At 51.2% G+C, this 15,379-nt stretch overlaps 1 protein-coding gene and 1 long non-coding RNA gene across 17 annotated transcripts in view; one reads left to right on the top strand and one right to left on the bottom strand.

Moving 5' to 3' along the window:
* Positions 1 to 172: 172 nt before the first annotated feature.
* On the bottom strand, positions 173 to 6,796 carry LOC124097593 (uncharacterized). The gene is made up of 3 exons (XR_006853290.2): positions 5,689 to 6,796; positions 1,414 to 1,508; positions 173 to 335 (listed from the first exon to the last, which is right to left on the bottom strand). It is a non-coding gene; the product is annotated as an uncharacterized LOC124097593 (long non-coding RNA).
* Positions 6,797 to 6,872: 76 nt separating this feature from the next.
* The window catches only part of LOC124097591 (ribonuclease H1), a 46,031-nt gene continuing 37,524 nt past the window's right edge, over positions 6,873 to 15,379 (top strand). For 15 of the 16 annotated variants that reach the window (XM_058581887.1, XM_046452073.2, XM_058581892.1 and 12 more), the window contains exons 1-5: positions 6,873 to 7,295; positions 7,994 to 8,106; positions 13,309 to 13,408; positions 14,779 to 14,833; positions 15,260 to 15,344. In XM_058581887.1, the coding sequence (XP_058437870.1) occupies positions 7,168 to 7,295; positions 7,994 to 8,106; positions 13,309 to 13,408; positions 14,779 to 14,833; positions 15,260 to 15,344 (481 nt within the window). In that variant the 5' untranslated portion in view covers positions 6,873 to 7,167. Of the gene's footprint in view, positions 7,296 to 7,993; positions 8,107 to 13,308; positions 13,409 to 14,778; positions 14,834 to 15,259; positions 15,345 to 15,379 lie in introns of those variants that run through there. The other variant, XM_058581888.1, reaches the window with a different exon arrangement.

Below are 15,379 nucleotides of genomic sequence, written 5' to 3'. Positions count from 1 at the left end.
TCCTACACGTTCTTAACGAGGAGGGTAACGCATTTTCCCAACGATTCAAAACGGCCAGCTTCTTCCCGAGACACACGATGAAGTCCTCATTTGTCAAGGGAGCAGGGCACGGACCTCAGTGTGTCCCCCTAAGGCCATGTGGCCCACGTTCCTCCCCCCCCCCCCCGCTCCTGCTGTCTGCATGTTTCCATGTGGCCACGCTGCTGTGCTGGTCAGTGAGAGGTCAGCTAAAGGGCAGGGGCCTTCCCACCAGCCTCCTCACGCACCACGCGCGTTCACAGTACCTTTATGAGGTTTTCTGCAGGAGCAAAGAAGTCGTCTGTTGAAAATAAAATCTAGACAAAGGGAAGTGAAGATAAAATAGTGTGAATTTAAAAACGTTCTATTTGATTCCCAGTGAAGCATTATGAGATGCAGGGGATGTGGACTGGCCCAGGGAGGAGGCTCCGCAGGCAGTAACCCTGCTGCTGTCCCAACCTTTCCTCTTGATCCCTTTACCATCTGGACCTCGCACTTGGGAAGCAAATAGACCAGCTCCTTCTTTTCAAGAACTCAGAACCTTGGGTTTTGTGGCTTTTTCCAACAGCAAGGGCAGTAGGTCTATATGCCACCCGGGGTCACACCTGTGCTCTGGTGGCCACAGTTTTCTCCCATGGGACTCCAGGAAGTCACCCTCCAGGGAAACTGTCCAGGCGTGTGTCAGCAAGCTGCACGTTTCTGCCGGAGAAAGGGGTGCACCCAGCTGGGCCCCATGAGCACAGGTGGAAGCCGGGTTTTCTGGAGGAGCCTGTGGTCCCAGCAGCCTGTGGGGAGGTGCCCGGGCTCTGGCTGCAGCCAGGAACCCAAGGGCCAGGGAGGACCCAGCTCTCCTGGTGCTGCCGGCTTCCTGGCGGCTCCCTGGCCCCTGAGTGGGCTCTTGGAGCATCTCTTGCTGATGGGCCCTGTGGATGCCCCACTGCAAACGCCAGCCAGCTGCAGCGGAGTCCATGTGCTCCACCACCCTGTCCTCGGTGTGGTCACAGCACTGGCTGGGACTTCCCAAGCCTCTCCTTGTAGGACAACCTTCCTGGGAGGCCCCTCTGCCCATGGCAGGGACCTTCTCCTTCGCATCGTAGCAAGCTTCCGGGATAGAATCATGCCGCACCTAAGCTGAAGGGCCACCACGCGTTCTGAATTGGCCCACAGAGGAGAGTGGGTCCCCTCCACAAGGGCAAGGGGCCTTTTTGAGCATTAAGGCTGGGCCGTCCCTGTTCAGGACTGCCTCCGTTAAGTAAATTTGTGGAAGCAGGGAGGTGCTCCCTGGGCGGGCACCCGTCGCCCTGATTGCTGGTGCTAATTCAGCTCTCTGCCCTGGGGGGGGGACCCCCAACCTGCGTGCAGGAAACCCTGGCTGCTCCCTGAAGCCCTGCTTACCTTTCCTCCCACGGACTCGGAGGCCATGTCCACCAGCTGGGCAAAGTCCAGGAATCGGGTCAGTTTCCCCTCCTTCGAAGCATCAGCCATGCTTCCTAGAAGCGAGAAGGCAGGCACAGTGGGCCTCTGCCGGCGGAAGGGCCGCGGGTCTGCCGGCAGGAGGACCCCAGCCAGGCTCCCAAAACCAAGCTCAGAGACATCAAAGGTGAGGCGGTGACAGAGCTGGGCTTACTGTCACCTGGGCGGGCATGAGTGTCTTTGTATGAGCCCGCCAGAGGAGGGCGTGAGAGAGGGCTTGCTTTGAGTCAAGGGCCACCAGACACACAGTCCCACCACTGCAAACCTGCAGCTTGTGTCGTGATTAAAGCAGAGAAGTCATTCTCACCTAGAAAAGCCACTTTTACCAGTCTGTGGGTGCTTTCAAAACACCACCCAGCAACTAGGTGACCAGGCCTGGCTAGCAATGGGGCAGAGCCGAGGACACCCCTCTGCCCACAGGAGCACCCCATGCAGGACGGACACCACACAGGGGCTCAGAGACAGGACCTCGGAGCTCTCTCCTTGCAGGACTCAGGACTGTGCCGGCATCACCAGGGGTCAACAGGGAACCTAGGCCAATCCCAGCACCAGAAGAAACAGAGAACTGAAGGAGGCTAGGAGGCCCCAGACTGTACCCCTCAGCCAGTGGGTGCCTTGTGCTCCTCCCCTTTCTTCTGCTCCTCATGGAGAAAACAGAAAGCCACATAAAAACCATGATTTCTATTAAGAATTATTCCTAGGATTAGGATGTCGGTCGGTGGTACAGTACTTGTCTCACAGGCATGAGATCCTGGGCCCAAGTCCCAGGACCACCAATAAAGAGAACGATTCTTATTCATAAAAGAATAAATGACAATAAATACAATCAGCAGGTGGATTTTTCTTGAAATTGCAGAAACACAATTAATCATAAAATGTTGAGCTTCCTATGAAACACTGTGTTTAACAGACATTCCCAGCATCTGTTCTGAAGGAGAACAGAATGGGTGATCCAAAGAGTGATTTGGTGACATGGCACCTGAGAAGGGGTGCAGTCTCCCTCCTAAGCAGCAGACTCGCATTCTGTCCACCAACTGGAAACCTCTCCCTTGGATGTCTAATCAAATGTCAGAGCTGAAGTGTCCGACTCTCAGCTGCTGCTGGTCCCAAAGGGGCCCCACCCTCAGCCTCCACACCCCAGCTAGTGGCCACCCCTCCTGCAGCCACTGGAGCAGAGCCCTGGGGTCAGTCTCGCCTGCCCTCTGTGGCGAAGTCGCACAGACTTTCAGTCTGGATCCTGACGCTGGGAATGACACGGTGTCTGAAACTCCCTTTCCTCTGAGAAGGTGGGAGGTGGGAAGGGCGTGGGCCAGACACAGCTGGCCTCGTGTGGACGTGGCGCTGCAGCAGGCCGGCAGGCTGGTGCAGGTCTGTGCACTGGAGTGTGGTTTCCTGCTCTGGATGTGTTTGCCGTCTTTCCACATCACGCACGGCCACCACGAGGAGCCGGGGGGACAGCACCCTCGCCACCCCTCGGTGGCCTCCTGCGGCCACCCTCCCTCTGCAGTCTGCTCTCGGCCCAGCACCCTCAGGGATCTTTCAGAAACAGTCAGCTGCTCGGACCCTCTCCATCAGCACGCCTGGTCTCCCGTGCCTTCCACCACCCCTGCTGCCTCTCCCTCCCTGGCCACAGGCATGCTCCACATCAAGCCCCTCCTCAGGCTACCTCAACTCTGTGACTTCACAGTGGCCGTTCCCTGTGCTGAGAAGGCTCTTCCTGCCAGCCTGTGACCTGCTCACTCCCTCGGAGCCTCTGCTGGACTCACCTCCCCATGAGGCTGGGTGCCCCCACTCAGTGCCGTGCCCACCGCCCCAGCCTCCAGGGCCCCTGCCAGACCCACCATTAGGTAGGCACACAGGGTGACTTGCTGTCTGCAACCTCTGTTCCCTGACTTTCCAGATTCAGTGCCTGGCCTCCAGGGCAGTCTTGCCTGCTCTGTGTCCCCACTGTGTCCCCAGGGACACACAAGAGGCTCCCACATGTTTGCTCAGAGGGTGGATGGGTTTCACAACACTGGCTCTGGGGAAACCCTTGCTGAGGGGTGGAGAGGTGCAGGCTGAGAGAGACACCCACATGTACTGCGTGTGCAGCTGTCACCACGCGTGTGTGCCTGTCACCAGGCCTGCGCGGCTGTCACGTGTGTGCACAGTTGCCCTTCACGGTCTCATCTCACTTGAATCCTCAGAACCTGCGACATTATTAGTATAGTACTGGTCACCCCTTGCTAACGAAGAAGACACAGCTCTGGGGGTTCAAGTGACCTGACTCAGCCCACAGCTGAGGAGCAAAGACCAGTCAAACGTGACCGGCACCGGACGCCCTTACAGTGCTGGCAATGGTGAGCGCTGTCGGTGCTCCTTAAACAACAACTTCACTGACTGTGGTGAAGTGGCACCCTCCTCCACAGAAGCCTTCACTGGGCTGCTCCAGAAATCTCCGCCATGGCTGATGTTAGGACTCTCAGCAAAAGAGTCTCTGCAAAAGAGTTCCATGTAGACAAACTGCCTATTTTCGTGTCGCCCTGTTTCACTTGGCCACTGGCCAGGAAGAAATGGGCACTCTGGGTGCTGGACACCCCCTTACTAGTTTTTCACAAACGTGTGTCCAGTTCAGTAGTTTGTAGAAGTGTGCAAACCAGGCCTCTGGCCTTGAGCTGGGCTCCACAGAGATGTCTAATTTCCAAGATAAGAGAAGTCACAACTGGGCCCCATGGTAACAGCTGGCAGGGGAGGAGAGAGGGGGAGAAGAAGCTCTGCCCTTCTCGGGTGCCCTTGAAGGGTTAACTTGCCCAGAACAGTGAAGGAAAAAGCTGCTTTATGTGAACTTCTGCAGACTGGGACCTTGTGAGCCCCTCCCCTTACAGGTTGGGTATAAAACTCTGAAACTCCCTGAACTCGGGGTTCAGGGGATTGATTACAGCAGAAGCTGTGCCCCCTGAGCCTGGCTGCAGCCACATAAAACTGTCTCCTGCTGTCTTCGGTGCCTTGCCTCGTCTGTCCCTGCAACAGTGGGTCTGTGGCTCCAGAGCTCCCAGAATCAGACCCAGTGACACCAACTGGGGGAGGACACAGACATGGAAGCTGTGAAGGTGACCACTTGTGGAAATGCAGGGACAGGGCATGCTCAAGGCACAATGGCCGCTGAGCACACACCCAGGGGACTTCGGAGGCTCAGGAATCGCCCTTGAAGAGTGGCTTGGAATGAGAGGAGGAGCAGGGCAGGCGGCAGCAGCAGACACAGAGGTGCACAGGTAAAGGGGCCCCAGGATGAGAGCTGTGTGACAGCCTGTGTCTGCCCCTGCATCATCCCACGGGAAGCCACCAGCTCACATGGAGAGTTGACAAGCCTAAGCAATTAAAATTAATTAACACAACTTCTAATCCTGTCCCTCCTTGGTTCTAGTCACCTCTCACATTCTCAGTGGCCACATGTGGCCTCTACACTGGACAGCCGGGTGTAGGACATGCCCGTGACCACAGTGTGGGGCATTCTGAGAGAGTTCTGGAAAGACAGGTGCAGAGCCCCCACCAGTCACTTGCAGGGGAAACAGAATCAGAAGCAGCAGGAAACCACAACACAGACACAGCCTGCGTGGACTCTGGGAATGACACTACTGCAAGAAGAGGATTCAAGATGGCGGGCTAGAGGAGACTGCATTCCTCATCATTCCATAGCTCCACCAGCGGAGGACTGCTTCTCTGTGAGGTGGGTGAAGGAGGAATTTACTAAAACTAATATTGGACAGTCAGAGTGTCTTAGAGACTCTGACATTTAGGTACATTAAGCCAAGAAGAAAGACTCCCTCGGAGCCAAGCCAGCTGCAGCAGGGGTAGCAGCTCTGGCCATCACAGAGGGAGAAAGAACACAGAAAAACCCAACGGACAGATTAAGTCCAGAAAATCCTGGGGTCAGAAAAGCAGCCTGCCCTTAGCTGATCCAGAGGCTGCAATGTGCACTGGGCATGAAAAGAGCCCTGAATTCCCAACTGGCCTGGAGAACTGAGGCAGGAGCCACCTTAAGGTGGCCATGCTGCACCTGCTGAGCTGCAGGAGCCTGGAGATCTGAGCAAACACCACCACACCGTCCTGACAAGCACCTGCCACAAGGCCTAGCAGAATAGGAGTAAAACAAGCAGGGAGCCCATTTTCTCCGGGGGATTCAAGTCGGGAAAGCAAAGAGAAGTTCAACTCACTTACCTCTTGGAGTCCGGCAGCTCACGTGACCAGCTCACGTGAACAGGTGGGTGTGAGTACACTCGAGGGCTGAGCCTGGGAAGCCTGGCAAGGCTGTGATTGCCGTGGCAGAGAGGGTGAAGGATTGGCTCTCCTGACCCACTAGCAGAATCCTAGGGAGACTCCGGAGGTCCAGACTCCCAGCAGAGACTAGAACTTCCAGGCCCTGGAGGTGTGTTGATCTAATCTCTCCAGAGCAGAAACCACCCAGCAAAGACTGTGAGGCTGATTAGGCCTAAGCCCCAGCTGCTGGGACTCGGCTCATAGACCCTGCAGCAGCCCCTCCCTGGGAGTGCACACTGACCTCGTCTGTGTGGACAGAACTCCACCTGCCAGCACATCCCATCCCATCCTACCTCATCTGGGGAGAAGAGAAGCTGAGAATTATATGAAACAGCGTCAATCTTAGGCCACTCTAACTGGAAGCTTGGTGAGTGACACAAAAAGAGAAAGGGGTTAATGACCCCAGCCCTTGCTCTTGCTCACAGTACAGAGCTCAAGAAGAAATGGAATGACAGTCAGGCGTGGGCAGTGACCATCTATTCTCATCAACTATTTTGACCACCTCGGGGCAGATAATTCCTTCATTTTTCATTAAGAATCGTTTGGTGGGGTTAGTTTGTTTTTGTGTGTGTCTTTGTTGTGCTGACTAGTTTACACATACATAAACATATTTGTTTCTTTTTTCTCATTTTTAGCATTTTTGAACTGTAGTGACTTTTCCTTGCCTTGTCTTTTGAGGGTTAGGGTTTTGATTAGTGCATTTGGCTTTGCTTTGTGTTGTTTCTCATTTGTCTCTCTCCTGCCAACAGCCAAGCCTCTTGTGATTGCGGCAGCAGAGAGGGTGAAGGATTGGCTCCCCTGACCCACTCTCCCTTCACTTCATTACTTCTAGGATTTTTCTTCCCCGGCCCCGTCCCACCCCACCTCCTCCTTCCGCCCGCCTGCATGCCAAGCCGGGGCAGCGCGGCACCCCCGGGGGCGCGCGCTGCAGCGACCGGCGGGCGAACTGGGAAGCCGTCCACAGTCGTCCCGAGCGCGGCGCGTCCCGCCCCAGAAGCGCCAGGGTGGAGAGCACGTCGGCCAGGCTCTGGGAGCGCCTTTGAGCTGCACCTCCGACTCCGGACTGGAGTCGCGGGCCGCCCCACGGGCCTCAGAGGGCCCGTGGTGCGCACCGACCGCGAGGGGACGGCGCCTCCCCTCCACTGGTGCGCGTTCCTCCGTCCCCAGCGCTTGGCCGGCAGCTCTGGAGCCCACGAAGCCGGACAGACCAGAACCCAGCGGAAACCGCGGCGCACCCCGCGCCGCCGACTTCCGGGAACGGAGGAGAGCAGGCCCCGCCCCACGGGCGTATACGCCATCTCCCCGCGTCGCCGCCGGAAGTGGGCTCGTGGGCGCGCCGGGGCCGGGAGAGCGAGGCGGCTGCGGGCGCGGGCCTGAGTGATGCGCGGGCTGCTACCTCTAGCCGGCAGAATAGTTCTGGTCGCGCTGCGCGGGGGCCGCGGCTGCTGCGGGCTCGGAATGTTCTACGCCGTGCGCAGGGGCCGCAGGACCGGCGTCTTCCTCACCTGGTGAGTGGGCGCGTCGGCCTGTGCGGACCCCGCAGGCGGCTTTGGGGCGGCCGGGCCTCCCTGGGGCCTGTGTTGCGGACGGGCTCCCCGCGGGAGGCGCGGAGCCCCGGCAGCACCGCCAGCGTCGCCAGCACAGGTTCCCTGTTCCGACGGGGCCGGAATTTGGGCGATCTCCGGGGGGTCCGCGGAGGGGCCTTTGCGGTGGGCCGGGTCGCGGTCGTGACTCGAGCGCGCTCCCTGGGGGGTGGGTCCCCGTTGTCGGGAGCTCCGGGGCAGGGGCGTGGCAGAAGCTGGACCGGACCCTCCCCTCCGCGGTATCAGGTTTTGTCGTCGGTGTGCACACGTGTACTCCCCGTGCCTGGCCGCGACAGCAGAGAGGAAGAAGCACCTCAGATGTCCGCCCGTTTTGTTGCCATACAGTGATTAGTCGACCTTTGTATGTCAAAGACCCCCAACTTGTTATGCTCTGAGTTTGAGGAAAGCCAATGGGGCCGCCGCACCGTCCGCCTGGGGGACAGCAGGGCAGGGATGTGGAATGTGACACGCCAGGGAACACTACAAGCTGTAGGGTGTGACATTTGCCCCCAGGAGCTGGCAGCCCGTCCTTTCTCACAGTTTCCCACCTAAGAGGAGTCTTCATTAAAAGGGGGTAGTTGGACAGGGAGGGAGGTTGGAAATGACCTGCCTCCCTTTTCCAGGAATGAATGCAAGGCGCAGGTGGACAGGTTTCCTGCTGCCCGGTTTAAGAAGTTTGCCAGTGAAGATGAGGCCTGGGCCTTTGTCAGAAACTCCGTGAGCCCGGATGGTGAAGGTACTCGCCTGTCGTCTGAGTGTGGTATTTTAGCCCATTCAGAGCCTTCACAGCCAGAGGTCATTGGATCTGTGCATGAGGAGGCTCTGCAATCTCATTTTTTCCCCTGCTGTACAGATTAAAGAGTAGTGCTCATGTCAGTAATAGTGTTAGACACACCAGGACTCTCATCTCTTTTTGCATTCAGTTTATCACTAGGTCATAATTCTTTTTTTTTTTTTTTGGTACCAGGGGATTGAACCTAGGGGTTCTTAACCACTGAGACACATCCCCAACCCTTTTTATTTTTATTTTTTTAATTTTGAGGAAGGGTCTTGCTAAGTGCTGAGAGTGGCTTTGAACTTGTGAGCCTCCTGCCTAAGCCCCCTGAGCCACTGGGACTACAGGTGTGCACCACCATGCTTGGCATAATTTCTTTCTTTTAAAAAAGTACTTGTACTGTTACTGGACCTAGAAGGCTATGTTTTTAAAGGATAGAATGTGATTTCCCTCCACAGCATATGTGTATATGGTGTTTTTATTTGGAACAGAGTCATGCAATTTGAATTTCTTTCAATTTCATGTGTTACAGAAAGTATTGAAAGTTAGGCCTAATATAAGGGACATAAGATTTGCAACTCTGATATACATGACTGAGATAAACAGAGTGACTCTGATTTAGAGCACAAGATTAAAAAAATATATTTGGGCTGGGACATACTTAATGGTAGAGCATTTACTGAAGACACATTTGTGTGTGCACGTGTGGTGGTAAATGGCGTGTGAACCTACCTTGAGGAAGTAGGGTTTTGAGTACTTGCAGACTTTACAGGAGAGTTAAGACTGAGCAGAGCCTAATAAGCTCATATGCTCTTTTTTTAAAAAAAAAAAAAAAAAAAGAGAGAGTGGGAGAGAGAGAGAATTTTTTAATATTTATTTTTTAGTTCTCGGCGGACACAACATCTTTGTTTGTATGTGGTGCTGAGGATCGAACCCGGGCAGCATGCATGCCAGGCGAGCGCGCTACTGCTTGAGCCACATCCAATTATTCACATCTCAGTTCTTCCAGTGTACATATATTCCTGTCTATGAATCTGCTTTCCTAAAAGCTTACAGAGACCTCATAGTGGCTTAGGTTTATAAATTGAGATTTTAGCACTTTTAATGTTTAGGATCTATATCAAATAAAAACATTAGCCCCCTTTCTAGTTTTTTCTCTTATCCTCATTTTGGAATTTTTGATCTGTTGTATGGCTTATATAAGCTAATTTACTTAAAGAAAAACACACTTTTGTGAAGTAAAAATTACCTGATAACTGTGGTTTTCCCATCTTTCAAAGACTTGTCTGCTCTTTAAAAACTTTCAGTTCAACTAAACTCTGTTGTAGTAAATAAACCGTATTTGTATCAATATCAAAATTCTACAAAACTGCCCTTTGATCTGTACCTGTGTGTTTGCATTTACTTCTGTAGAGTACATTTGAGGTAAATAAAGAGGCACCGAGGTGGTGGGTGGAAATGCCCCCTTGCCTCACTCAGATTCCCAGTTGCCTGGACATTGGAGAGGCCTGGCAGGAAGCTGCTGGAGGCACGGGTGTGGTCTCGCAGCTGTTCAGCAGACGCCTGGTGGGTGTCAGTGCCCTGTTCCTCCATCCCTGGCATAAGAGTTTAGAGCTAAAGGTCAGTTCTGTGGTTTGGGTTAAGGTTGCTGTTGTGGAGATGTTAGTTATATTAGTTGCTCCTTCTGTACCTCTGTTCCCACTCCATAAAATGATACCGAGGGAGAGTTGCCTCAGATCAGCGTTTTACAGAAGCCTAGAGGGTCAGGGTCGATGTCAGCTGCCCATGTTCTCAGCCAGTGAAAGTGGAGCTGCCCTTGAAACACTTGTTCGTGAGTCTTTCTCATTCAGCTTGTGCTTGGGGAAAGGGGACTGAGATCCTGGCTGTCCAGTTATCCCCGAGGTGGTGTTTGAGATTCCTTTGGCTTTAACCCCGGGTCCACCTGAAGAGAAACTACAATAGTAGTTGGCTTGTTTCCTGATGTGTCCAATTGCCTGGTTGTTTATGCTTGACCCACACCCCCTTAGCCTCCCTAGAGGTTCTTAGTGTGGAGTTCATGTAATGGCAATATTTGGGGCAGCGAGGGGGCTGATCTTATGTTCAAATTTGGGTCCTTGTTTTCCTGGATAAGAGTCCCTCAAATTTTCACATTGTCATCCCTAACTGGTGTGTCTGTTATGTCCATCAAAACCAGGTTTTTCCACAGAAGCTCTTCTATTGTCTTCACAATGCTCTTATCAAGCTCACCTTGGAGAGTTGAGAATTATTTCACAGGACTCAAAATCTGAGATGACCCGGGCATGGTGGTGCATGCCTGTAATCCCAGCGGCTTGGGAGGCTGAGGCAGGAGCATTAGGAGTTCAAAGCCAGCCTCAGCAACTTAGCAAGGCCCTAAACAACTCAGTGAGACGTGTCTCAAAATATAGGAAAGGACTGGGAATGTGGCTCAGTGGTTAAGTGCCCTGGGTTCAATCCCAGTGCCAAAAAAAAACCCCAAAAGAATCTGAGATGATGTGTTCCAAGTCATTCCCTCTTTGTAGGGCTGTTCAAAGGGTGTGATAGTAAATAACTTGCCAGAATTCTTGATTCTTGAGTAGTACATTTTATGCTCATTGTTTCTATCTCATGAATAGGCTCTTGTCTTCCAGAGCAAAAAAATACTCATGCACAGGAGTCACAGGTGAAAGTCAGCAAGCGTCTCAGAGAGCCCTTAGATGACCATGAAGAAGAGGTCTCAGAGCCGAGTGCGAAGTATGTGCGAAAGAACACAGAGCCAGCCCCTGCCCTTGGCAAGGACACATTTTCTTACATGGCTATGTGTTTTAGTCAGGTTCTCACCACGGTGACCAAAAGACCTGACAAGTAATGCAGAGGAGGAAAACTGTTTTGGCTTTTGGTTTCTGAGGTTGCAGTTCATCGACAGGCAACACCATTGCTTTGGGCCTGAGATGAGGCAGGACATGAAGACAGAGGGAGTAGTGGAGGAGAACTGTCAGGACACGGCAACAGGAAGCAGGCAACAGGAAGCAGAGAACGTTCTGCTTACCAGGGACAAGAGATAAGCCCCAAAGGTATGCCCTCAGGGACCTACCTCCCCAGCCACAGCCTCCTGCCTGTCTGGATTAGTCCACGGTGGGGTTACAGTGGTCATCCTCTAATCATTTCACCTCTGAACCTGTTTGCATTGTCTCACGTGAGCATTTGGGGGATACCTCCTATCTAAACCGTAGAGTACATCTTCCTTGGGTTTTTAAAAATATAACAATCTAGAAACCATGAAAACTTTGCTCAATCTCTAAATGAGAGAAATCTGAGCTGATGTTTATCCTCATTGTTTTCCATACAGCATATATAGAATTCTCTAAGGTTACCATTTTATAATTGATGAAGTCATGCAGAATTATTAAACTTTTAGGTATTCTTAGGAAAACCATTATGTAGACCGCAAATGACATTGTAATGTTTGAAAGACCTGTAGTCCCTATGCACAGAGTGCTTTAGCTCTTCAGATGAGGAAGGCCTCAGCACAGCTGCCTTCCACCCTCAGTCAGCACCATTTTACCCTTGTGTTCAGTCTGGAGATTGTGTCTTATCCCTAGAAGCAAGGTGGTCATGAACTGTTTCTCTGCTTTAACTTCAGTCTCTTAGTGACAGTGTGTATATCTTCTTTAGTATAGGCGAACAGAAGGTAGAAATACCCAGCATTTTTATTTTTAAAATTTTATTTATTTTTTAACTGTGAATGGATATTTCATGTTTTATTTGTTTTTTTGTATGTGGTGCTGAGGATTGAATCCAGGGCCTCACACATGTCAGGCAAACGCTCCACCACTGAGCTACAAACCCATTCCTCAGCATTTTTTTTTTTTTTTTTTTTGTTCCTGGGGATTAAACTCAGGGGCACTCGACCACTGAGCCACATCCCTGCCAGGGTCTCACTGAGTTGCTTAGAGCTCACAGTTGCTGAGGCCGGCTTTGAATTCTCGAATCTCCTGTCTCAGCCTCCTGGGCCACTGGAATTGCAGGTGTGTGCCACCGAACCCAGCTCCTAGCATTTTTCATAACTCATCGAATTTGTAGGTTCTAACTTTCCCAGGAAGAAGCCATTTTATAGTTTGATTCAAGGGAAACAAATAGAAATGTTTTGTTGATCTGTATTTGTAGGTTAGTTTTATAGTTATTTAAAACAGTCAAAAAGGTGTACTTGATTTGCTTATTTGCTGCTTGGAAGTGAAACAGGTGTTTGTGGCATACCCGGGGTATGAGCTGTTCCCAGCATGCTCACCACTGCTTGAAGCTCGGTGGCCCCGACACAGCCTGGTGTGTGGTAGGTCTCTTCAGTGACTGCAGGCAGCTGTGGCTGTGTTGGCAGAGCTGAGATGCAGCTGGACTGAAGCGTCTTACCAGCCTGTGTTCTGCTGTCCCAGCATCGTTCCAGGAGCTGAGTCCCTGTGCTTCTGTAGCATCCTCCCACTGTGCCTCTGCTGTGCCTGCTCCACCCACTGTCCTGGACAAGGGCCTCCTGTGTGTGCCTCTCTGCTCCCCCTTCCTGTCCCTTAGTGCTGTGCAACCCAGCTTCTCCCACTGTGCTGCTGAGAGTGTGTTGCTGGCCACCAGAGGCCTGAGAGTGGCCTGGCCTTGTGTCCGTCCTTTCCTTCCTTGTTGTTCACAGCTTTGGCATGTTAATCCCACCCTCTGCCTTGATGAAAAGAAGCACGGTCAGGAGCAACAGTTCACTGTTACAAATGTCCTGCAAGAAAAATGAGACCAGCGTTTGTTAGAGGACTTGAGCTTCTGGCAGGCAGGGTCACCATGATGCCAAGGCCCTGCTCTCTCTAGAGTGATGGCTTGCTGAGAGTGACGGTGGCCCTGACATAGAGAAGGACGTTGCCGTTGTCTTTTGACCCTTTAGGGTAGGTTGTAAGTGGTAGGTCTCTGGAAGCAGGTTCTAGCTCTGCACTGTGACCACCTTGCCCTGTCCCTTGCCTGGTGTGTGAGACCAGGTGTGGTGTAGCATCTGCCCCACATAAGAAATTTGTGTTTCCCAGAGACTGCAGCATGTAGAACATCTTCTTAAAATGCTGACCTGACTTCAGAGACATTTGGTGTGAGTTTTGTTTTTTCCAAAATTTGATCCAGCTGTGTTTACTGTTTCCCTTACAGGAGACTCTGTGGTTGTCTACACCGATGGCTGCTGCTCCAGTAACGGGCGGAGGAGAGCACGAGCAGGAATTGGCGTCTACTGGGGGCCAGGCCACCCTTTGTAAGTAAACAGCTCAGTTTTTCAGCATCAGACTTTACTGAATCATATTCTAAAACTTGTGGAAAGACGCAGTAGATCTGGGTACTCATTGATTATTTGGAAACTTTGTCAGACAAACAGCTCTAGCAGGGGCTGATAGAAGAACAGAGCTTTGATTTTTATTGACACTGAACAGCTTTGTTCTTCAGAATGTCGAATGTAGAACCTGGGTGTTGCTGTGTCGGCCCTAACTCTTAGGCGTCTCTATCTCATGAGCTTTTACACCAGAAGGGCCTCCTGCCTCTTAGCTTAAATTAGATGGACCTCGCAGGGCTACCCAGGGAATGGCTGCTGGGCTTGGAACCCGTGTATCACTAGACCCTTTTGAAGCTGTGTGACCCAGCGGTGACCCTGGTATGTCAGCAGGCAAGGTGAAATGCTCTTGTTCAGACCTATCTCGCCTGTGGATGTGAAGGAACTGGAATGGAAGCTGAGCCCTGAAGTTCAGAGGAAAGAGGGACTTGGTCCCTCTAAAGCCGCCTGCACCAGCGCTCAACTTTGTTTTCCAGTATTTACAGGTACCCACAAGAGCCATGTGTAGGTGGCCAGATGCAGTGGTGCAAACCTGCAATCCCAGCACCTCAGGAGGCTGAGGTAGGAGGGTGGCAAGTACAAGGCCAGCAACTTAGTGAGACTCTGTCTCAAAATTAAAAATAGTCAGGACTGAGAATGTAGCTCAGAGGTAAAGTGCCCTTGGGTTTGATCCCCAGTAGCTCAAGGAAAAAAAAAGTTGGTTGTTAGGCATTTTTAATAATGATACCACTTTCCATTTCTTTCTAACTGTACAGTTCACAAAGTTCTTTCACTTTAACTTTTTGCTTAGCTTCAAACCCCTGTGGTGGAGAGTGGAAGCTGGTTTGGCACTAGGTTCTGGGGATTTTGTGCTGGCCCTAGACACCATGCTAATGCCTTTCAGTCCAGAAATTACACTTTGTCCTTGACTTCTGGTCCGGTGTTTCTTCTATGCCATATTATAGTGTCTTTCAACAAAGTGTTAGTGTTGTTGGTTTGATTTTTTTTTCTTAATATTTTTTTTTAGTTGTAGTTGGACACAATACACTTATTTAATTTATTTATTTATTTTTATGTGGTGCTGAGGATCAAACCAAGGGACTCGCACATGTGAGGCGAGTGCTCTACTGCTGAGCCATAACCCCAGCCCCATGTTGGTTTGATTTTTTTTAAAGGCTGTGTTTTTATATGAAGCTTTTATATCGTTTTTTTGTTTTGTTTTGTTTTGTTTTAACACATTAGCTCATTATTCGTTGGAGGGAATCACTTTTGAGAATCAGCATTATAAGTGTATTTTTAAAAATTCTGTTTTGAAACAGAAACATAGGCATTAGACTCCCCAGACGACAGACAAACCAAAGAGCAGAAATCCATGTAAGTTATCAGATAAATGTGAGTTTGTCATTTCTCAATATTGACCTTGAGCATGAAACTCATGTAAAGTTACCTGATACATGTGAGTCTGTCATCCCTCAGCAAGACTATGAGCATATCACTTACTACTGTTATCCATGTAGATAAGATATTCAATGTCCAGAAGAAACTTTGGGTTAGTAGCAATTCTGGAGAAACACTCTAAAATGTCATTTCAAGTCGGTGTCAACAGAATTATATGTTTAGCACTATTTCACATAAAGAATATAATCAAAAGTACATAGGAAGAAGGAACCCTTGTGTCATAGACCCTTTTGAACATGTGTGACCCAGAGGTGACCCTTGTATGTCCCAGTGTGAATCACTTTGAGCATGAGCTGTGTTGCCCGTTCTCTGTGGAGGATGACTGTGGCTTGTTTTTTCAAGGCAGCCTGCAAAGCCATCGAACAAGCCAAGGCTCAGAACATCAGTAAATTGGTTCTATATACGGACAGTATGTTCACTATAAATGGTAAGCCTTCATGTTTATTTCTTCCAGTAATTTTC

This window comes from Marmota monax, unplaced genomic scaffold (assembly GCF_021218885.2).
Source record: "Marmota monax isolate L192 unplaced genomic scaffold, Marmota_monax_Labrador192_F-V1.1 WCK01_AAM20220418_F8-fsc00578, whole genome shotgun sequence".
Classification (NCBI taxonomy): domain Eukaryota; kingdom Metazoa; phylum Chordata; class Mammalia; order Rodentia; family Sciuridae; genus Marmota; species Marmota monax.
Note: the sequence above shows the minus strand (reverse complement) of the source record. Positions and strands in the feature narration are given on the sequence as shown.